The sequence below is a fragment of the Ananas comosus genome, linkage group 4, assembly GCF_001540865.1.
Source record: "Ananas comosus cultivar F153 linkage group 4, ASM154086v1, whole genome shotgun sequence".
In the NCBI taxonomy this organism is placed as follows: Eukaryota; Viridiplantae; Streptophyta; class Magnoliopsida; order Poales; family Bromeliaceae; genus Ananas; species Ananas comosus.
In genome coordinates, this window is record NC_033624.1 from 1,251,386 (window position 1) to 1,274,886 (window position 23,501).

The 23,501-nt window shown below is 34.9% G+C and overlaps 2 protein-coding genes across 5 annotated transcripts; both read left to right on the forward strand.

Annotated features, from left to right (window-relative positions):
• On the forward strand, window positions 2,385-13,702 carry LOC109708805 (putative GTP diphosphokinase RSH1, chloroplastic). 4 transcript variants are annotated; one of them, XM_020230639.1, is made up of 25 exons: window positions 2,386-2,766; window positions 2,854-3,065; window positions 3,442-3,609; window positions 5,572-5,637; window positions 5,764-5,856; window positions 5,991-6,122; window positions 6,221-6,322; window positions 6,400-6,477; window positions 6,558-6,629; window positions 7,299-7,406; window positions 7,508-7,605; window positions 9,268-9,328; window positions 9,428-9,490; window positions 9,573-9,629; window positions 10,053-10,154; window positions 10,311-10,469; window positions 10,857-10,988; window positions 11,060-11,146; window positions 11,218-11,289; window positions 11,903-11,989; window positions 12,072-12,162; window positions 12,250-12,528; window positions 12,891-12,952; window positions 13,044-13,112; window positions 13,203-13,702. In XM_020230639.1, the coding sequence occupies exons 1-25, from the start codon at window positions 2,742-2,744 to the stop codon at window positions 13,305-13,307; spliced, it is 2,580 nt and encodes an 859-aa protein (XP_020086228.1). In that variant the 5' UTR covers window positions 2,386-2,741; the 3' UTR covers window positions 13,308-13,702. The 4 variants fall into 4 exon arrangements, with proteins under 4 accessions (XP_020086229.1, XP_020086228.1, XP_020086227.1 ...); XM_020230637.1 differs by having other exon boundaries at window positions 2,387-2,766; window positions 12,072-12,528; XM_020230640.1 differs by lacking the exon at window positions 10,311-10,469 and having other exon boundaries at window positions 2,385-2,766; window positions 12,072-12,528.
• Window positions 21,544-22,882, forward strand: LOC109708522 (ethylene-responsive transcription factor RAP2-3-like). The gene is made up of 2 exons (XM_020230308.1): window positions 21,544-21,848; window positions 22,024-22,882. Exons 1-2 carry the CDS (start codon window positions 21,719-21,721, stop codon window positions 22,548-22,550), a joined length of 657 nt encoding a protein of 218 aa, XP_020085897.1. The 5' UTR covers window positions 21,544-21,718; the 3' UTR covers window positions 22,551-22,882.

Here is a 23,501-nt window from a genome sequence, read left to right on the forward strand (position 1 = left end):
CAGGGAAGGAATATGTATTGATTTAGGTTCACTGTTGAGGACTTAATGCCATGTATGGATAGAGTAAGAAAAGGTGTCCTATGGAAGATCTCTCAGTTGCATTTCTTGTGCCTCAGTCAAAAGCATACGTCTTCTTATGTGTTGTATGTATTCATTCTGCTGTTTACTTTCTATAGTAAACCAAATTTTTTTGCATCAGAAGAATTGCTCATTTTATGAGCCATGCACATGTCAGTTAAGAATTTGTGAATTTGTAAATTTAACTTTTTCTATGAGGATCTTAAAATGATATGTTACATAATATTACAAATAGCTGATTGAATTATTTATTATGTGTGCCTACCCATGGTTTCCCAATCTTGTTTGCCCTCTTGTTCTTCTATACAGGATTTCCTTCTATGTATATTCCTAACTTAAAGAGCCTCAATGTAGCATGTGTATGATATGATATGTAAACTTGGTAGTGTTGTGTCCGATTAGTGTTATCGAGGATATCGTGAAGCTTGCTTCTAACAAATGAGTGCTCTAGTGAGTCAAGAATGATTATTGTGTAATGCTGCCACTGGAGTGATTTGAGTAATAGTTTAGTTTAGTAAAATCATGAAAAGAAATTGTAAATGAATTTGACGAAAATAAGTTAGAATTTGTAGCCTTAGGACAAGAACTACAATGTTTTAGTGCAAGAGTAGCATTGACTAACTAATGAAGCTTGTGAGAATAATTTGTAAAATCAACATCTTGTTGAAAATGCGAAGAACTGGTGATGATCTGAAAGGTTACAAAGTTGTCAACAGATTTTTCAGTCAGATAGGCTCCATAACGAAAATTTAGATGATTGCATGCAGGTTTTGAATTTGAAACATCGCAGTTTTAATGTGTCTGGCTCTGGCCTTGTATGTGTCTCTTCATGTAGGTTTGTGCAATTGTGTACATGTGTATGTACATGTGTGCATTTGTTCTGTGTAACCCTTTAAGAGCCTTTTTCTATTTGCATGATGGAAAAGGTCATCCGGTGATAACTTGACTATCGGGGAATTTTCTTTTCTTGCTGCCATACAAGTGCTTGATTCAATGCTATGCCATACAAGTGTTCAGATTTAGTTCCTGAGCTTTGTTGCTTCTGTGAGATTTTCCTGGGGTCTTCTCTGAAGTCAGGTCATGCTGGAACTTTCATCTTGCAACTAGGTAATGTCCTATTTCAGGTGTGTTTGTGTTTCCGTAAGAAAGCGATAGATTTCGAATTTGGAACTTCATGTACCAATCAGCAAGTTCTTAGCCTCGTTTATCTTGATGACTAGGTGGCTTTTGTAGTAATTGTCGAAATGCGTTTGGGTAGAGCAATTCTTTTTGGCACACTAATACTATTTGTGGTAATACCAAACCACCAGTAGAAGCACAACACAAGCTTGACCACTTCTTTGAGCTTAAAGTACTCAACAAGTAGTTTTTTTGGGGGATGATGACCATTTCCAAGTTGATCAAATGATAAGCCTCCAAAAGGAGATCATTTTTTAATGCCAAGTGCTTCATTTCAATGATAAGTGTTTTCTATTTGGAGCATTACCATGCACCAGTGCGCTTTTTTGTTTTGTTAATTCCCTTTTAAATTTGCAATCCAATTGCCTATGCGCATTTTATGAATGTGTCTCTCATTTTTCCCAATCGAAGTACCTTTAACCTGCTTTGGGTCACCTTGATAACAGTGGCATATACAGTTATGCAAAATCTCGTGCAACACGTTTTCCTAATTATCAAATTAATTTATTGTTTGTTTGGTTTAGTTAAGTTTTTGCATAACGGCTATTTAAATATCTTTATATGAAGAAGAAATAATATATAATTTTTTTTATATTTTGATGGAATGTTTTATGCCTTAGATTGACTTCAAATAGTGGTCAAGTATTCGGAAAAAACTATAAAGAAAAATTGGGTAAATTTTTGAAATTTTTTTAGAGCCTACGGATTTTCGAGAAAAGAAAAGCATTTTTCTATATATTGTATTTTCCTTTGCCACAAACGTACTTCTATGTCCAACATCTGCAACACCACTGCGTGTTTTTCATTTCCTTCCATCGATCCACCTGTAAACGCACCTACTTATTGCGGCACACCGCTACGGAATACGTAATAAATCTCGACCTTCTGATCGAGATCGCACGGTGGCAATTTCCTCCAATCACGACCGTCCGTTCCTCGTCCTAGTCGGGCGGCTGAGCGGTTGCGGAATATACCGCTTCAGTCCATTACACAAAAGCTCCAAGGGCATTTTCGTCCACGCGGTGCAAAATTCAAGGGCCGGGATTGGCTCGCGAATCGCAACAGTTACTCGGAGAACGATTTTTAATGCCCCACCTCGCATCAGAAAAAAAAAAAAGAAAAAAGAAAAATCGGAAATATTTTTGCTTCTTGTAGAAAATAAAAATCTTCTTCTGGTGAGCTGCGGCCTTTGTGTGGCCTCGCGTTCCTCGTTATCTCTTCTTCTTCGTCTCACTTCTCTCTCTACACCCATTCTCTCTCTCTCTCAAGCTCTCCACTCGAATCCCTGTTAGCTTCTTCGTTTTCGTCGTCGATCGACCTTTTGATTCGAATCTGTTGTTGAGGTTCTTAAATTCTTCGTCTCAATCGATGAATCGGTGAGGAATTCGCGGTTTCTCGCTTCGGATTGATCGGGAGAGAGGTATCAAACTGATCGAACCCTCGCGTTTCGATGAGATTTTTCGTTACGCGAATCGAGGCGGGAGATGGCTTCTTCCCCGTCGATATCAGGTTAGGGTTCTTCCGATTTCTCTCTTTTTTTTTCTTGAGTTTTTGAATCGGTGGGATTTAGGGTTTTGTGTGTGTGCGATTCCTCAGTGTTTGTGGAGTCCGTGAATCGGTGCAAGCTTCCTAAAGGGGAAGGAAGCGGGGGGCGCTACGAATGCAGTGTGCTATCGTGCGCTTGGAAGGCACCGAGGGCTCTCACAGGCTCCCTCGCGAGCACCGCTCACTGTTCCTCGCACCACCATGACAGCCCCGCCAGGGGGCGGCGGAGTTGGCGGCGGAGCTCGTTGTCGCAGGGGTTCCCGGTGAGTTCTTGGGCCTTGGAGAATTTGGGAGATAAAACCCTAATTTATCTGCCAGAATATGTTCTCATTTTAATTTCTTTATGATCATAAGTTAAACCTATTGATGAATGTGAGGCATCGGTGAAGGAAATTAGGTGGAATGATTCTCACGAGTTTGATATGTCTTTTCATTAATGATTTTGTTGCAAGAACAAATAATTTTGTAGGCATATGCAATATCTCAATTCAATTTTCTTCTGTTTTTTACTTTTAAGATTTTGTAACTATATTATAGCAGTTGATATGTATGTGTCAATTACATTGGAAATATATTACTTGAACAAGGTTGGGATTAATGAATAATATATGTGGTAACTTCTTTACTTTTTAACCACAGGTTGCATGGGGAACCGAAGAGCTCAACAATAGAAAGTTGAGCCATAGAGAAACTGCTGATGTTCTGTCTCGAAGGGTCACGTTTATCTCTGACAAAACATGGACACTCTGTTGCTCTTCTTCATACTCAGAACCCTTTGATACCGTTTCTCCGGAATCATTATGGGAGGTATGGAGGAGTTCAAATTTCTTGATGGTTGATTGATATTTTGCTGCCTTTTTCTCTTTAATTGATTTTATGGTCACCGTGCATTCTTACATTTTTTTTATCAATTAAAATTGCTCTTTGATTATATTCTGGTTATGCTTTATGCTCCATGTGGCACCTTTAGTTGCCTGTAAGACCATAATATCCTACAATGTTGAATGCCAACCCAGACTCGAGGAATATTCATGCCCTCATATATATATATATATATATATATATATATATATATATATATAGAGTTGGACTGGGCTACTATTAGTAGCAAAATCTCATTGTTGCTACCAGTTTTTTAGCCTTTGGATCAACTCTTTTCATTATTTCTAACCATTGGATTAAATACTATAACCCAGTGGGGACCACTCAACCCTAGGGGGACCACTCAACTCTAACCGACTAATATCATCCTGACCCTACAATTTTTCATCCAAGGGTTAAAAACTTGATAGCAAAAAGAGCGTTTTACTATTAATAGTATTCCGGCCTAATTATATATATATATATATATATATATATATATATATATAGATATATATATATTAGTAGGGCTACTATACTCTTATGAGTATAGAATCCTTCGTACTCATAAGTCGTTTCGATGATGGAGCTTCCGAATCGACAATCCACTCCGTTAAATATGATCTAGAGTATTTGAAATTTTTAGAAAATAAATGTCGTAATTTTTTCGAAATCATAATAAAGTTCATCAAGCGGGTATAAAAATGAACGGTCAAAATTGAACGACGTCTTAAAATGGATGATCGGATCCTTCAATTTAAGGTCGGAGTTATTGATCTTTACCTATGTAGTAAATAGAATTTTCTATCAAAAATTCAACCAATTTCGATTTTTTAACACTGTTAAACTAGCAAATATCCCATACCGGCCATTTTAAAATTGTCAATTTTGTGATCTTTTGATCGTAAGGTAAATGATGTCGAAAAATTATAAAATTTGATTTCTAGACGTTTAAATGCTCTAGATAACGTTTAACGGTGTGGATCGTCGATTCGGAAGCTCTATCATCGAAAACAACTTATGAGTACGAGGGCGATCGTACTCATAGAGAGTATAATAGCCGGACTCATATCGACGTAGGGCTACTTATACTCTTATGAGTATAGAATCCTTCGTACTCATAAGTCGTTTTCGATGATGGAGCTTCCGAATCAACGATCCACTTCGTTAAATATGATAATATGATTAGAATATGATCGTAGTATTATATATATATATATATATCATATATATAATATATATATATCATATATTTTGTTATACTAATTTCTAAAGGAGGAATTTCCATTGTTAAACTAACTTGAGTATTGAGTTTTGCCCCTAAGAAGTGCGCTGAACACCCTTAGTTTTTCTTTTAATTTGTTTATTGGATAGAAGCACTTAGTGGGCACAGAAAGGAACAATGTATATTTTGTAAAATCAACTGTGGGAATCAATATTTCAACTTGTTTGTTTGTATGTTTATCGGAATGCTGAACATGCTAGAACATTATTGTTGTTTCTTAACCTGTTAGGTTGTCTTATGTTCAAGTAGACAAATGAATCCAGTTCTTTTTCGTTTCAATGATCTTATATTTTTCTTCTTTTTCATTATGAAACCTTCGTATGGTTATTTGGTGGAAGGAAAACAAGGTTTCTTTGGCGATATTTAGATAATATTTATGCTTAATTTTCTTATCTAGTGTCTCTTTCTTGGGTTATATTTAACTAATATTTGTTGATTGCTGTTCAAGCCCAATCTATTAATTTTCTTCTTTGCTATATTCTAGGTGCGTTGTTCTTGTATTTCTTCATCCTTTTTTACATGCTACTATGTGATTAATTGAGCCACTGATAGCCTTCATAATTGACTTGTTGATATGCTTTTACTAGCTTAAATCACTTGCCTTGATATAATTGTCTTACCAGTATCTGAAACCAGCCATCTCTTATCTTGCACCAGAGGAGTTGAAACTAGTTAATGATGCTTTAAAGGTAACATTGACAGGAAACTAATATGGTTTATTTTTGGAACTTTCCATTGTCCTGTTATTGAACTACATATAAGATCGCTCATATAAGAGGGTATTTATATCATGGTTATCTTGTCGGTTTGTCCAGCTGGCATTTGAAGCCCATAATGGTCAAAAACGGCGTAGCGGAGAACCCTTTATAATTCATCCTGTTGAAGTTGCCCGCATTCTTGCAGAACATGTACGTTGATTGGTTGCAGAACCAACTTTAATGCTTCAATTTATGAATTTCTGGAGAGCTTATACTTTACCAAATAAATATATGCGAATATATAAAGCATGTTTAGTAGGTTGAGATTGGGTTTATTTATTCAGGAACTTGATTGGGAATCAATTGCTGCTGGTTTGTTACATGACACTGTTGAAGATACTGATAAGGTTACATTTGAAAGAATAGAAAGGGAGTTTGGTGCAACTGTTCGTCGTATTGTTGAGGGAGAGACGAAGGTACAATTTGCTCTAGCCATCACCTTTGAAGGTCATATGTATTATGCCCATAATGTGATCCAGATATATGTTAGGTTTTGAACTATACATAAAATCAGGTGTCGAAGTTGGGAAAGCTTCAGTGCAAGAATGCTAACAATTCAGTACAAGATGTGAAGGCTGATGATCTAAGACAAATGTTTCTTGCCATGACGGAGGAGGTATTATCGTGTGTACTGTATTAATCTCTTTAAATGCTCATCGTTGCTGTTGAAAGCTAAACAAAATGTTTCTCTAGGTTCGCGTTATTATTGTCAAATTGGCTGACAGATTACATAATATGCGTACTCTGTCACATATGCCTCACCACAAACAGGTATGGTTAATAGCTTAATAATTTAAGGTTTCGGGAGTTGACTTTTTTCTATTTATACCTTGTATTACTGTTTTGTACAGTCAAGCATTGCAAAGGAAACACAACAGGTCTTTGCACCTTTAGCGAAGCTTATTGGAATGTACCAAATAAAGGTATGTCTAAATGGAATTCTTTTGAGAAAATCCTACTTGTGCTGATTCAGTTCCTGTTCTAGCTATAAACACTTCTCTGAAATAATTTGGGTGATTGATCAGATGATTGCCCTTTGACATACTAAATTTTGTATTTGTTTGTCCTCATATGCTTGACAGAACTTGCAGCATCATGAATAATGGCTCAGGTCAAACTTGTTACTTAGTTTACTGTCTATTACTATTGAAAATGTTTGAATCATTTCTTCTCCTTCTACGTCCCAAATTTGTTATGAGTGAAACAATGCAATTAAAATCTGTAATTAGAAATCAGGGCAATGGAACTAGAGCAGATTATTGGATAACTCAATTTTTTGCAGAGAGCTCTAAGACGTAAAATTTTAGTAGTATGAAATTTGAAATTTTTTCCATTGGATAGGTCTACCAATTGAAAAATAGTTTTTTGAATTCAAAGAAGTATTTAGAATAGGTGTCTGTTATATCTTTGAGCTCTTTCATTGTAGTTCTTTCGGTAGGGTTTTTCTGATTTCACAAAGGGCTTCTGATTATATTTGGTATTTGTATGCTTGTTATGTGTTGATAATTATGATTGGTGTTCTTTAGGTTTGAGCCTTATACAATTCCTTGATCTTTACTTTTCCATCTGACGAATTTGTAATTTCCTTGCAGTCAGAACTGGAATACCTGTCTTTCATGTATACAAATCCTAGTGATTTTGCTGAGCTCAAGAAAAGAGTTGAAGATCTTTACAGAGATCATGAGAAAGAACTAGAAGAGGTATTTACTTGACCATTTGAAGTTTTCTAAGCTCCAATGATGGACAAAATTTTTAATTTTGATGAAATATGTTGATGCTTTCTACGTTCCTGTCTCTTCAGGCAAAGAATATTTTGAGGCAAAGAATTAAGGAGGATCAGTTTCTGGATCTTGTGACAGTGGAAACAGAAGTGCACTCTGTTTGTAAGGAACTGTACAGGTTAAGCCAGGAATCTCTATTCCATCCACTGACTTACTATGTTGTCATATTTTGTAGATCGTGGTCTTATGCAGAAAACAACATGCTTATAATTATTGCTGTTAGCGTAAAAAGACTATAGGAATCGGTTTTTAACTTAATTACTTAGCAGTTAGATTCTATATTCTGATAGTCAACATCTTTTATTCTGTAAGGGTTGTCATTTTATGTGTTGCATCCATATGTGTCTAAGTATATGTAGATTTTTGAAGAATTACGAGATCACATGAGTCCACTTTAGATGCTTTTGATACGTTCATTTATCTTAGTGCTTTCAACTTATGTTGAATGAAAGCATACAGCTAAGCTTGTTGAAATTCATGCATCAAAGCTGTGCATCTTTAGATGCATTATTCCGTTCTGTGTCCGATATTATGCTTTTGAACATACATGGAATTCCAGAGTGCTCTTGCAATATTTGTATCACTATAGTTTATATCTGAAACTATCATTACTACATTTCCTCGTTGATTTCATGGAAAAATTTATATGCTCTTAATGGGGTATGTTCACACCATTTCATTCTTTGTAATGACTTGATATGATAGAGGTAACTGGTGATGATGAAAGTGATGTTCGAAAAATTTTATCTAAGTCGAAAGTATTTTAGGTTTTTAGCCTACCACACGCTATCAGTCTTTCTTCTCTACCTTCTCTAATGTGACTTTGTTCTTCCTTGCTTTCTCTCAAGACTCCTTATTCTTTGGATGGAATTAATTCCTCATTACAATTGTGCTATATCTTATGCGTGCAGAATGAGTTTGAACTTTATATATATTCTTTAGTTTTCCAGTAAAGCATTTGGATGAGCTTTTCAGGCATGTACCCTATTCTTTAAGGTTTAAATGGATTTGAATTTTTTTCCCCATTTTTCATTAATTTCTGGTAAATCAGACAGCCTTTAATCTGATCAGCTTCTCCTTTGGTTGACTGTATTTAATTACGTTGCCTTCTTTGAAAGTTGCAATCCTTCTTTTAACCTTTATGGATTTTGTTCTGGGATCAACTTGTGGGGCTTCTCTTGTTCCGCCATCCATTGATTTCTTTTTCCTATCTAGCTGGTTGTCCTTTGTTTTCTGCATTCTCTACTGATTCTCTATCTCATGCTTGTGTAACATATGCAAAAGTGGAATGCATGCTTTAGTGTTGGCTATGACATCAATAGATTGGTCAGCTTCAATTGTAGAGCTTCTCTCACTGTAGTGAATTTGGTAGGTCTAACTACAGAGACATTTGATTGGTACATTCCTATTGGTTCCTTTACCCATGCATTTTACAAGCCATTTATGTGGTGAACTACTGTCTTTGGTGCTTTGCAGTTTGCACTGCCCCATTGCTATACGTTATCACCTTGCTATCCTTGATGTATCTGGGGATGCACCAGTCACGTATTTTTCTAATTTTACTTGGTCTAATTTGAAAATTGTTGGCAATAGAACTGATCTCCTGTAAAATGGCCAAAAAATTTCCCTCTCTGCTGAATGTAACATTATTAGCTGCCCTTTTGGTTTCAAACTGACTTCTTTGTTCATTTAGTGGGAACATAATGATTAGTGCTACTTCTCTTGGTACTTTTACTTTTCTGTTCTTTTGCTGATTAATTACTCTTTGTATCACTTTCAGCATTTATAAAGCTGTGTTGAAATCCAAAAGCTCAATAAATGAAGTTAACCAAATTGCTCAGGTTTGTTCTCCTGACAAGCTGATTGAAAGTGTTTGGCGTCTTAATAGTTGTGTGCCTTCTGTTAAATTAAGTTTTGATATATTTGTTATTTTAAAACAGCTTCGCATTATTATAAAGCCAAAAACCAGTGCTGGAGTTGGGCCTTTGTGTAATGCACATCAGGTGACAAGACATTCTGTTGTTTCTTTTTTTAATTTGCTTCATTAGTTTTCAATCAGTGCTCATTTATTTTTATTTTGCTTAGATCTGCTATCACGTCCTTGGACTTGTTCATAGTATTTGGACTCCCATTCCTCGAGCTGTGAGTTAACTGCATATGCTACTGTATCGTTCTAGTTACTAGCATAAATGTATGGACAGCCTGTGCTATACTGATATTGTGCCTTAGTTCCAAAAATTTTCACTTGCACACTTTTGGTCCTCACACACTTTCATATGTTGCAATTTTATGTGGCCTGAATATATCTGGCAACATGTGATTGTTTCCTATAAAACTGTGTTTCAAAAGTTATTTTACATGAGGAGGTGTAAAGTCATCGTTACACCAGAAAAATTTAGAATTTTTTTTGATAATCAGAGATGGAATTTAGGGACTAAGATGTTAAAGTAAAAAGTTCAAGACTAAGTTGCCAATATCAGGGTACTCCAGGGATTTTCTTTTCATTTTACCATTTGCTTATGTAAGTGCTACTAATTTCTGCCATTAAATACTGATACTGAACAGATGAAAGATTATATTGCGACTCCAAAACCGAACGGCTATCAAAGCCTTCATACAACAGTGATACCTTTTCTCTATGAGACCATGTTTCGCTTGGAAGTTCAGGTTAGTTTTTTAACTCACTATGTTGGCTATTGCCTTTGAACTTTGAGAGTCCAAATTTTAATTACTAAGTGGAGGTTTGCAATTCTTTATTATGTTGTCTAATCTTTTCGCTTTTATATTTTTCTTAAATTCTGTTTCATTTATTCTTACTAACAGATTAGAACAGAAGATATGAATTTAATAGCTGAAAGAGGCATTGCAGCTCATTACAGTGGAAGAGGAGTATTTTCTGGTAATGCGGGACATGGATTGTCAAATGGGAGAAATTCTAAAGGAAAGACAATATGTTTAAACAACAGTGACATTGCTCTTAGGGTAAAGAAGCTACTTTAATCGGTAATCAAAATTTTGGCAGTAAAAATGTGAGGAAGACTCCTTAACTATGGATCATTTAGACCCCCTGAACTTTATCTTTTCTGATTGACATCCCCTCAACTTTTGTTTGTTGTGATTTTTGAATTATTCTGTTAGTAGTTAAAGGCTAGCAAGTAATGGGTTGTTAATTTTGATAGAATGCCCCATTTAGCTGAAGGAATGGTTCAAAATCAAAACGAAGTTGAAGAAAATGTCTATCCAAAAAAGGGGGGAAATTCAGAGGCTATTTCAAAATCGCCTATGATTGAGGGTGTTTCATGCATTTCTACCTATTTTGGGAATTAAACAATTTTTATGGTCTATTTAGCTGTATATGCATTCTTGTAGATTGGCTGGCTCAATGCAATCCGAGAATGGCAAGAGGAGTTTGTTGGGAACATGAGTTCAAGGGAATTTGTAGATACAATCATGCGAGATCTGTTAGGGAGCCGTGTCTTTGTGTTTACACCAAAAGGAGAGGTTGGTTAACTTGAAAATTAAAAGATATACCTTTAAAATATCAGCTCGTGTTGATGTATTCTCTTGTGCAGATAAAAAATCTACCTAAGGGAGCTACAGTTATCGATTATGCTTATCTGATTCACACTGAAATTGGAAACAAAATGGTTGCGGCAAAAGTAAGTTCTCTGATTTACTTGCTGACTATTAACTGAAGCTAGGAGAAAAACATTCACCTATTCTTTTTCAGGTCAATGGTAATCTTGTCTCGCCGATGCATGTGCTAGCAAATGCTGAAGTCGTAGAGATCATCACATATAATGTTAGTTTTTGTTACTTTATATGTTATTCTCTCTCGTGTCTTAGTTTTTGTTACTTTATATGTTATTCTTTTTCGTGTCTTCTTTTTCTCATTTCTGACCTGCATCATCACGAACTAAGGATATCAACTATGCAAACAAAACCTATGGCCTTTCTAAAAAGAATCGAAGATTAGTAGACCTGATTTATTCATTCATACGATTGAGTAAGTTAAGCTGGTCTGAGTCGGCTGATCAGGTCTGCATCTAACGGTCCCAGACTAAAACCTTGGTCCGATTGATATGGAACCTTTATTCAGCATGTGGCAAACTGGGTTCCAGATTGGTTCTTGGTGATCACATGCAAAAGAAAATTCTAACAGTATCAGAGCTGAGGTCTTAGTACCTCATAGTGCAGAAACCAATTGCATAGGAATAGATTACCACTTTATTGTACCTGTGAAGGGACACTTTTTAAAGTTCATGGATTGCATTGAGCCATTGATCATGTGCATGTAGATTCAACAATGTTCTTCAGTAGAATTTCTTTGACATTTTTTTTTCATTAAGTTATTCATATGCCAAACATTGAAGCACTAGGCATAGAAGTTACAATATGTTTCCCTGCTTCTTCAGGCATTGTCAGGTAAATCTGCTTTCCAGAAGCATCAGCAGTGGTTGCAGCATGCCAAAACCCGCAGCGCCAGGCACAAAATCATGAAAGTAGGCTCTCCTTTTTCTTCTTTTAATTCATTAGTTCTCCAACATTACTTATCTGAATAAGTAACGAAGTACTTTGTACCAGTTCTTGAGAGACCAAGCTGCACTTTCTGCTACGGAAATAACTGCTGATACAGTAAATAATTTCGTCGCCGATCTTGAGGATGAGAGTGACGGTGAGCAGATGCTTCCCTTTATGCCCAAGAAGGAAAGAAAACCCATATGGGAGAAAAGACTGTATGTAGAAAAGCTTTCTTTTACAGAAATGAATCATGAAGATCTCGTGCATGTCAAGAGTACTTTCAACACCCCGAAGATTAATGGGAAACACAATAAGAGCATACAAAAAGCGAGTCTAAAGGTTAACGGGAATTCGGCTATCCGGGGTGACGCGTTTGCCGAGTTCATACACACCAACATTCCTATGTATAAGGAGGTTTTACCCGGTTTAGAAAGCTGGAAAGCTGGTAAAATTGCTGCATGGCATAACGTGGAGGGAAGTTCTGTTCAGTGGTTTTGTGTCGTATGTATTGATCGGCGAGGTAAGATTTTGTCCCATTCATATGCCTAATCATAGCAGGAAGTTCTCTATTGCCATTTGGATGCGGCGGTGATAACAGCTTTTTTTTTCCCCCTCCCCAGAAGATGTGTTTGCAAGCTAACCAACAATAATAAGCCTAGAGAAGTCTATCACCTTACATAGAATTCGGAGTTAACAGCAAACAATAGAATAATAAAAAAAAGGCATAAACATAACCAAATGAGGCCCTAATTTTTTGATACTTATTTTTTTGCTTTCCCCTCCATAATATGTTAGCTGTGGTTAGACCACTCCAGAGATACATTAGAGTTGATCTAATTTATATTCACTCGTATATTGCACTCATCTGCCTTCTGATTTCAGGTATGATGGCTGAGGTTACATCAGCGTTAACGGCTTGTGGGATTACAGTATGTTCCTGTGTGGTATGTTTAATTGAATCCAACTACTAATGTTTCTCTAGATTGTGTTGTTGTAATTTTGTTGACCCAACTCTCTAATCTGCTGACAAAACAGGCAGAGATTGACAGAAGAAAAGGAATTGGTGTAATGCTGTTTCACTTTCAGGGAACTTACGATAATTTGGTACAAATTTTTTTTAATAACCCAATTTAAATACTTTATTTTATTTTTAATGCATAGTTATCTCTCTTTCTAACTAACTATCATATGCAGATAAGTGCATGCACAAGTGTGGACGTTGTCCTTGGCGTTCTTGGTTGGTCGTCTGGTTGTAGCTGGTCGAGTCCCTTGGATGATCATAATTTGCTCGAATGTTAGGGGGTGAAACTGAAAAGTTCCGCCAAGCCATGCATCGGGCACTGCAGGGACAAACAGCAATAGCGATGATAATAGTTGTAAGTACTAAATTTTGTACCTGAGGAAGTAGAGTTATTAATTTTAAAGTGTAGGAGAGTTCTCAATTTGTTTGTTGAAGCTCTTAAAATAAACCAGCAGCAGCTAATTGAGCTAGTTGTGGAGAGAGGAGAGTGTACATAGGTAAAGAGTAAATAGGGTACTCGCGAATAATACAGAAGAAGCCAATATCGATGTTAATGTTGTGGGCGTATTTCTTTTGATTGGGTAGAATTGGCTTTGTAGAATATATTTTGCTACGCCTAGTTATGAGTTACTAATTTGTTTTGTACTGCGAAGAATTTTTCTTTCTCCTTCTAGGAACTTCTGGACGTTTTGTTTTGTTTTGTTTAATCTCATAGCAGCTAATGAGATGAAAGTTCCTTGGGTGCACGAGCACCAAAGGAACTTTGCCCTCCTGTGTTTTAAAATGTATCAATTTGTCGCCCTGTGTTTTTTTTTTCTTTTTTTCTTATCAATTTTATTATTTTTTTTTTTAAATCAGTGATAAAATTAAAATTAAAGGGTACTAAAGTGAATATTTGATAAATCTAGATAAATATATGAAGTTTTTTATATATAATTTAATGAAATATTAACGAAAAAGTTACCAAAAAGATAAAAACGAAACCACAGGGAGACAATTTGATACATTTTAAACTACAGGGGGGCAACGTGAGAAACTACGAAACTATAGGGAGGTTTTTTGAAGTTTTTTTTTTATTTTTTGAATAAAGACTACGGGGGGTTTTTTTGAAGTTTTTCCTTTATCTTTTGAATAAAGAAGGACGGGAAACTCTAAAACTAAAACTAAAAAGGAATATGCAATTTCAGAATTCGTGATTTGAATTATTTATTGGCTTTGGGAAATTATTACTATTTGATTTGAATTATTCGTTGTCTTTGAGAAAGTATTACCTACGCATTATGCCTTTGTACATTTATGTACCGCTGGTTTATCGATGCTTAATCTACATCACTAATGAGTTGTACTTGTCCTTAAGAATATGATCGTTGGACTAACGTAAGATGTACTTAAGAACAGATTGAGTCAGTGCGCAGGAACTTACGGGTGGACTAAGTGTGTCACAGGTCAAATAATTTAAGAGACGGCATAGTGAACTCACAAATATTCCAAAATTCAAATGTTCAAACGTTTTTGTTACTTATGTACGTTTTATTTTATTTTATTTCATTTTTTCTTTTAGATTTCGATTAGTATAATATATATATTTTTCCCAATCTAATATTTATAACTAGATTTTGTATATTATCTTCTCTCTATATATAGTTTTATCATATGTCGCATTATCACCTTAGTGAAGCATGTAGTGCAATATGTTTTAATTCTAAATTGAACATAATTATTATTGTAATAGTTTTTAAAACTTCTTTGTATTACTTACTAGAAGATATGAAAACTATTACTCGTTTGTGAAATAATTATTGTGAGCACATTAACAACCATTACTTGACATTAAAGATTGTATTCACTAATATTTTCTTTTGAAATCAGGAGCCCACCAGTAACTTTTCTTTTTTTAAAAAAATCATGGAGTTCCCAAACCAATATTAAGTGCTAAAAAAAGGGGCCCTGAAAGCAAAAAAATCCTAATTCTATATATCTACATGAAAGATCAAGGGAAAAAAATGTACAGAGGTCCCATAAACTTTAGCACTTATGCAAACAAACTCTCAGACCATCAATTGTGGCAATCTGACTCCCTGAAGTCTATCAAATAGTAGGCTTTCTTTTCAATTGAAATCACCAACTGCACGGTCATTTTTAGTTATATATCTTAAAAATAATTTGATAAAGTGTAAAAATATAATTAGATAAAAGTTGAAGCTAAATTCAGCGCACTCTTCCATCCTCAACGCACCACTAGATGCAAGTAGCCAAAACCAAATAACCAAGGACCCGGCTATGCCAAAGCATCTGCTAAAGGCCAAAAGTAACAAGGCACAGAGTTTCACGCCCACATTGTGATGGGCGCCGAAACTGCAACTGCCTAAAAAGTGCAGGTGACACGTTCGGTGCATTCATGCTCCTCACGACACCACTCGACAGAGAATAAATTGATAGTTACTAACTGATTAATAAGCAGCTACTAAACCATTAAGATTAAGCTCAAAATTGGGAAAACAAACCAACGAAAAATTAACATCTGACACATTCTTACCGTCCATCGCGCGCCCGTGCATCCAAATGGCCCTCATAGTTTTCGCTGGCGGACAATACCCACCGTTCATTTTTCTTTTGTTCCATGATCTTCCCATTGTACGGAGAACCCACAAATCGTTCATTTAGTAAATATCTAACCATATCTACTTTTTTTCAAAACTTTTATGGGTTCCTTAGTATGTATTGGCAGGTCAAAAACGTTGGGCAAGAGAAAATTGGCGTAAAAATAGGAATATGTATTTCTCTATTATTCGCTGGGGCATAAAAATATATTTTAATCGGCCTATTGAGCATGCAATAGAAATAAACAAAATCACATGTAATGCAATCTTTCTTAAATCCCTAAGTGTTCAATGCATGTATCACGAACCACATTATATGAACCAAAAAAAATATATATATATTGGATAAAATAGATGGATAATCAAACTCTGACACTATAGTAATAATTGGAAAACCTAAAAGCATAAATTAGTTAGCTTACACATTTTAGTGAATGCTCCCACAATGCTCCAACACAAGTTGGCCCAGAATGTTCTGATCCACCCAAGCCGAGACAACAGGAAAAACGAACGGTTTTGATTGTTTCCCACATGTGACCCAATACACAACTAATTTTGGTTCTTTTCCTGCAGGCCCTTACCCAGAAAACAGAAACGTACAACCCTCCCATAACGTCACAAAATTTTAAAATGCACAAATTATATTAATTACGTGACACCTCCAACCAATCAAATGGACCATTTTCAATTAATCCATCACATTATGATTATAAAAAAGTATCTTTCTTGTTTTCTTTTTTTCTAAAAGGGGAGATGTGGTTAATTTATTATTGTTGATTTGGTGCAAGTGTAGTACAGTAAACTTTCTCTGTAATGCCCTCTCGGTAATCATTTAGTTACTTCATTTTTATATGGTTTCTTCGTTTAGAATGTCTTTTTTCTTAAAAAAGCAGCTCTAAGTATTTGATAAATAAATAAAACATCTCTTCTTTTTCTTTTTGATAGAAGGAGGTTTAGGTTTTGATTGGTCAGAGGCTCAAACTTTCATCTCTCTATATATTTTTTTCCTGGATACATCTCTTTTTATTACTTCAATAGCGGTACGATAATTAACTTATAAATTGTTCCAAATCAGGCTTATATGAGTTAAAAGAACATGAAATATATAATGAAAATCATTTAACATTAAAACTTTAGGTCAAACTTTTTTTTTTTATTAATTATTTGATGTCAAACTATTTATAAAAAAATTCAAACAAGAGTTACAAGTTCTCATTTCCACTTTTCCGCCATAGAATGAACTAAGAAGTGTTAAAGACCTATTTTTTTCACCCAAAATGAAGTTGAGATTGAAGTAGATTTTTGAGTGAATTAGAACTTAAGAAAGATTACTTTTTTCTTCTGCTGTTTGTTTATATAAATAACTGTAGAATCAAAAAATTTTTCAAATTGTTTATTTGTTTGACAGAAAGTAAATGACATAAAAATTGAAAATCTCCGAGATGGCTTAACATTCTATATTTTTTCTTGCGTTTTGCCCTGTAACTTACTTTGTTGTGTGGTGGGCCGAAATTAATTACATTATTTCAAAAATTTTGAGTTTCGGTAAGTTATGATAAAACTAACAATAAAAGTGTACATTTACGACCGAAAATTATATCATCCCACTTCATTTTCAAAGTTCCGGTGAAACAAACACACCTTAAGTGCTTATTGAGAGGCGTCAACAACTTTTTTAACAAAACAGTAAAAGTTTTCACAAATTTTAGTACATTGAATTGCCACTGTTTCCTCAAATTTTTATTATTGCTACTAATTTTCTAAAATATTATTTTGGTTAAACTTCAATTTTATCCTACGGTATTTTTACTTTATCATCCTATAATTTATAAAAGTATACTTAACTAACTTGCGGTTAAGCGTGTTTACTTTCACACTCTATGGTTCAACCTATTATACTTAACAACTCCGTAATTTTATTTTTATCTTATTGTAAGAACTTATCATTAAATAATTTATCTACAATTTAACTGCTCTATAGTTTTATTTTTATTTTGCTGTAAGAACTTATCATTAAATAGTTTATCTTACAATTTTTCTAAAAAAATTACTTTGTTGTCCTATTTGATAGCAATTTTTTTAGCAAAATAAAAAATAAACGACATAATAGTTAAATGCAACTTATTAAAGCACATAATTACAAAATAAAAATGCACTAGATCACTATGGGGTAAAATATAGTTTGCCCAATTATTTTTCTACATTATCAACGTATTAACATGTATAATATAAAGGCTTTTAACTGGCCGTCCCTAGCGCAAGTGCCAAGTGGCAAAGGGCTCGATGCATGGTTGGTACTCGAAATCTCAAGTTCGAATCCTAATTGATTCATATTTCTAATAGGTTTATTTCTAAATGAAATAAACGAAGCGGGTAGCATGCTATCTATCTCTCGAATATATATATATATATAGAGAGAGAGAGAGAGAGATTGAGAGAGAGAGAGAGAGAGAACTAGTCTTTTATACTATCTATAGTACCGGGGCTCCGGTACAATATTCTCGTTTTCGATTTAAGGGTGTTCAAATCAACGATTCACACCGTTAAAACTGATATAGAATATTTAAAAATTTTTAAAAATAAAATTTTATATTTTTTCGACATAGTTTACTTTATGATCAAATCATTTCAAAATTGTAAATTTTTAATAGCTACTATGGCGAGTTTAGAGTTTAACGGTGTAGAAGAATCTAAATTTCTTCAAATTTTGATAGAAAATACTTTAAACTATCTAGATTAAAGTTAAAATTCTTGATCTTGAATTTAAGTCCTATGCTCAAATTTTAAAGATTATTCAATTTCCACCGTCCATTTTGACATAATTTATTTACTAAGTAAACGATGTCGAAAAAAACTAAATTTTATTCCTAAGAACTTTATATACCCTAAATCATATTTAACGGTGCGGATTGTGAATTTGAACACCCTAAGATCGAAAACAAGACTATAGTACCGGAACTCCGGTACTATAGATAGTATAGTAGCCTAATTATATATATATATATATATATATATATATATATATATATATATATATATAGGCTAAGGTTTGAAACTATTGATAACAAAAGTCTTTTTGCTATCAAGTTTTTAGTCATTGGATGAGAAATTGTAAGTTAGGATGATATTAGTTTTTTAGGTTGAGTGGTCCCTCTAGGGTTAAGTGGTCCCCACCGAGTTATAATATTTAATCCAATGGTTAGAAATGATGAAGAGAATGATATAAAGGCTAAAAACTTTATAGCAAAAATTTTTTTGTGGCTATCCATTATATATATATATATATATATATATATATATATATATCTCTGCATACATTTTAAACTATATAAAATTTATCAATATGTGGACATCCCTAGACAAAACAAAGGTGCAAATTATTTCCCAGATAAACAATGGTGCAAAATTCCAATCAAATTGACCTCCATCGGTCCCCCGGAATGGCCACATCCCACCTAAGCACGGGTGGTATGGGATGCAATTGTACGTACCCGCGGCAATATTTGTAATTTTCCTTTTAAGTTGTTTTTCGTTTGGATGTGTAACACACATTTCAGAGTCTACCTATAATACTCTTAATAAAAAATGAATAATATATCCTATCAAAGTTTTTATTTTTTAGATTTATAATAGTATCATCATTAAATAAAAAATTCTCGATGTCTAAAAAATTAATAGTAAATACTACCCAAATACTATTAATAATATTATAGTTAGACCACATTTCTATTTTTTTAAAATAAACTATATTATTTTATGTATAAAATATATTATTCTATCAAATTATATTCTTTCAAATTTTATAAAGAGCTAAAATAAAACTCTTGATTTGCAGTTATAAAAAAAAACAATTTATAAAATAATTATTACTGATTAATTTGTTCTGAGAATTGAATGGAAGATCTTCCCGTGTACAAAAGTATAAGACTTTGTTTTAGAATTGGTGGCTTGGCATTATAACCCTGTCTAGAGTCTTTCACTCAGAATAATTTTGAAACGTCATTTCAACATAAAATACCTATTTTTCTATAAACAAAGCTTTTCAACATCTCGTATCACATAATAAAACTAATTTACTATATATTTTGGGATAAATTTCAGATACCATCCATATAATTTCGTACTTTTTTACTTTAATACCATATAATTTAAAGTGTATTAAGTTAGTATTCTGTAATTTTATTTTTATCTTTTTATCAGTTTCTCCGTTAATATTTTGTTAAATTATATACAAAAAATTTTAGATATTCTATCTAGATTTATCAAATATTCACTTTAGTACTCTTTAGTTTTAACTTTGTCACTGATTTAACGAAAAAAATTAGTAAAATCGATAATAAAAAGATAAAAATAAAACCACAAGGCACTAAATTGATACACTTTAAACCACAGAGTACTAAAGTGTGAAAGTGTGAAACCACAGAGATGGTATTTGAAGTTTTTTCTATATTTTATGTAGCATAACTATTATAAATAGTAGATCTGACAATCTCGACCCATACCCGCGGTGCCCGCGGGTTATCCGCAAATTTGCGGGTATGGATACCAACTTTTCAAACCCAAAAAATTACGGGTAAAACGGGTGGGTACTCATTAAACTGTGGGCATTTTGAATAACCCGCGGATACCCACGGATACCAGCACATATATTTTTTAATTAAAAAATATATTTTCTTAATTAAAATATATATTTTTTTATTTATCCATCTTAAAAAATTCTAACCCTAATTTCTTATCGCGTCTTTTATATTACGAATTTTTTCTTGTTTTAAGACTTTAAATATTTTTATTGTATGTTATGATATTTTAAATAATAAATTATGCTATATTTTTAAAACATATATATATATGTATTTGTATTTAAAAAATATAAGGAAAAAAAGAAAAAAAAAATTGCGAGTAACCCGCATGCCCACCCGCCCATCAGCGGGCGGGTATGGGTAAAGATGTTGGCTACCCAAAAATTTGCGAGTAAATTTTACCCATGCCTAAGTAACCCGCGGATACAATTACTCGCCCACGGGTTATCCAACCCACCAGTTTGCCAGGTCTAATAAATAGTACTTTTTCTAGGATAAATTGTATCTCTAGTTTTATTTTGATTCTCAAATATTCTAATTCTAACCGTCTATCAAAATTGAGAGAAAAATTAGATATTAATTCTAACCATCTATCAAAATTGAGAGAAAAATTAGATATTAATTCTAACCATCTATCAAAATTGATGAATAGTTATGAACTTAAAAGCACAAGAATTACCGTGCTTCTAATAGTCTCTCTCTCTATGTAAATATTCTATGATAATGACTATAACAAAATATTTTGTAAATGTACAGATAAAAATAAAATACCACTAAATATTTAAAATACTCAATATGTAATTTTGAAGTGTAAGGACCATAATGAAACTTAGAATGAAAATTCAGAGGCGGCCTACACAATTTACTCCCTCCAGCAATACTATCTATGTCTATAAATTTTAAAAGTGAGTTTAAATCTTATATCCAAACCAATATTATCATCATACTAATATTATTATTATATCTTTCATATATTAAAAAATAAAAATTAATACCTAAATTTTTAGAACGTTAATGATAAAATAAAATTTGCACTCCATCTTGAGTGCACAAATAGCATTTCCCTATCCCCATTTTCCTACATTAGACTGGCTGTGCAGACGTTACTGAAGCAGCTGTCGACTTTGCGTGAGGCAACCACGTTGTACGCAACACCACGGACCGCAACCTGTCACGTGGACCCTCAGGGACCCAGGTGCATTGTATCTCCACAGAGACCGTACTGCACCGGTCTCCAACCAAGGTCGATGTCACGTGACCCTCACGACCCCTCTCACACTGTTCCACACCCTCTTTCCATTTCTTTAAATTAATAAATAATGATAATTCAGAAAAAGCATCAGAAACCGTCGCCTTTTGTCCCTTTCCCCTCCCTATTATCCGTACGTCAAAAAATAAATTAAAATAAAGGGGCAAAAAGATTCTAAAATTAAGGGCTCTATATAAAGGGAGGCGAGGACGCAAGCGAGAAGAGCTTAATCTCGGATAAACTCTTTTGCGGAGGAAAACATGTGCGGAGGAGCGATCATCTCCGATTTCGTAACCTATAGGAACATGGACGGCCGAGATCTCCCGTCGCGGGATCTCTCGCCGTTGGATTCTCCGGCTACCGATGACTCTAACAACCCTAACCCTATAGGTAATCTATGGATTCGTAATTAGGGTTTCTAATCTTTGTAGATCGCCTCGCAATGGCGTAACAGGAAAGAGTTTCTGAGTTTCTCTCTCTCTCTCTCTCTCTCTCTCTCTCTCTCTCGTGTGGAAAAATGTGTGTGTGTGTGTGTGTGTGTGTGTGTGTGTGTGTGTGTGAACAGGAGGTGAAAGGACGAAAAAGGCCCTAGAGGGGGAGGGGGAGGAGGCGTCGAGAGGGAGGAGGAAGAGCGCGTACCGGGGGATACGGCGGCGCCCGTGGGGGAAGTGGGCGGCGGAGATCCGGGACCCGAGGAAGGGGATGAGGGTGTGGCTGGGGACGTACAGCACGGCGGAGGACGCGGCGAGGGCGTACGACGCGGCGGCGCGCGAGATCCGAGGGAGCAAGGCGAAGCTCAACTTCCCCATCTCCGGCGACGGCGATCGGAGGGAGGAGGCGGCGCCGCCGCCGCCGCCGCCGAGGAAGCGCCACCGCGCCACCGCCGCGGAGGAGGACGAGGAGGAGGAGGGGAGGAGCTCGGTGTCGTCGGAGGCGGCGACGACGACGACGACGACGACGGGGGCTTTGGATTGGGGAATAAAGGAGCGGATCTCGAGATTGGAGACGTTTCTGGAACTCGATAATGAAATGGGAGCGGGGACCGGTACGGTCGAGTATTTGAAGGCGTGGGATGACGTCAGCTTCGCCTGATCTGATGATCGTTGATGGGCGGCTGAGATGCGACGATGGGGTTATTGTCGGTTTCATCGCTAATCACGGATTCGCTTATGTTTTGGGTTTCTTAAGTGTGATTTCTAGGGGGAGTAGGCGATAATAATAATAATTAATTAATCTTAGTAAATTAGCAAGCTTCGGCGCGCGCGTGCCTGGGAGACTGCGCCGCGCCGGGCATCGGTGCACGTGACAGCGGCGTTCCCCTGCACTTCTATTTCCTGGTCAATGTGCATAGTACTTTCCATTTTCCGTTTCGAGAAAAGGGCTTTTTTTTTTTTTGTTAAATGAAAAATCCGTTAATTTGAGTTTCTCTCTCTCTCTCTATTTTGCTGGAATCTCCTTGTCCCTGGTGCCTTGTAAAGTAATTAAATATATATTTAATTATATTTCACTATACTATATTTAAAAATTTGTATTTGCTATATTTTATAGTATAATATAGTATAATTATGACTATATAATAACCTAAATTTGTGAACATGAACTTGTTTAATCTCATACGCAAGCATCAAATGCGTACCGCTGCAAACACGATAACAAAGCTATATAACACGTCCATAGAAGAGGTCTTAGTTATTATGTTTGCTCTTTGTTAAACAATTAGCAAAGAGCAAACACGATCTGAGAAATCTCAGTAATTTACGCATATAATTCAAGATGTTGTATACATCATGTGTTACTACGTCAATAATTCATGTGAGACCTTATTGCCAATAATCCAAAGCATTTTTTTTTTTTGAGAGATAGGTAGCATACTATTCATTTCGTTTATTCTATTTAAAAATAAACTTAGCTAGAAATGTGAATCAATAAGGATTCGAACTTGGGTCTCAGGTATCAATTATCAAACTCTTTGCCACTTGCTCTAGGGATGGTCGGTAATCTAAAGCATTTTTGTTAAGCATCTAAAGACATGTTTGTTTTTTT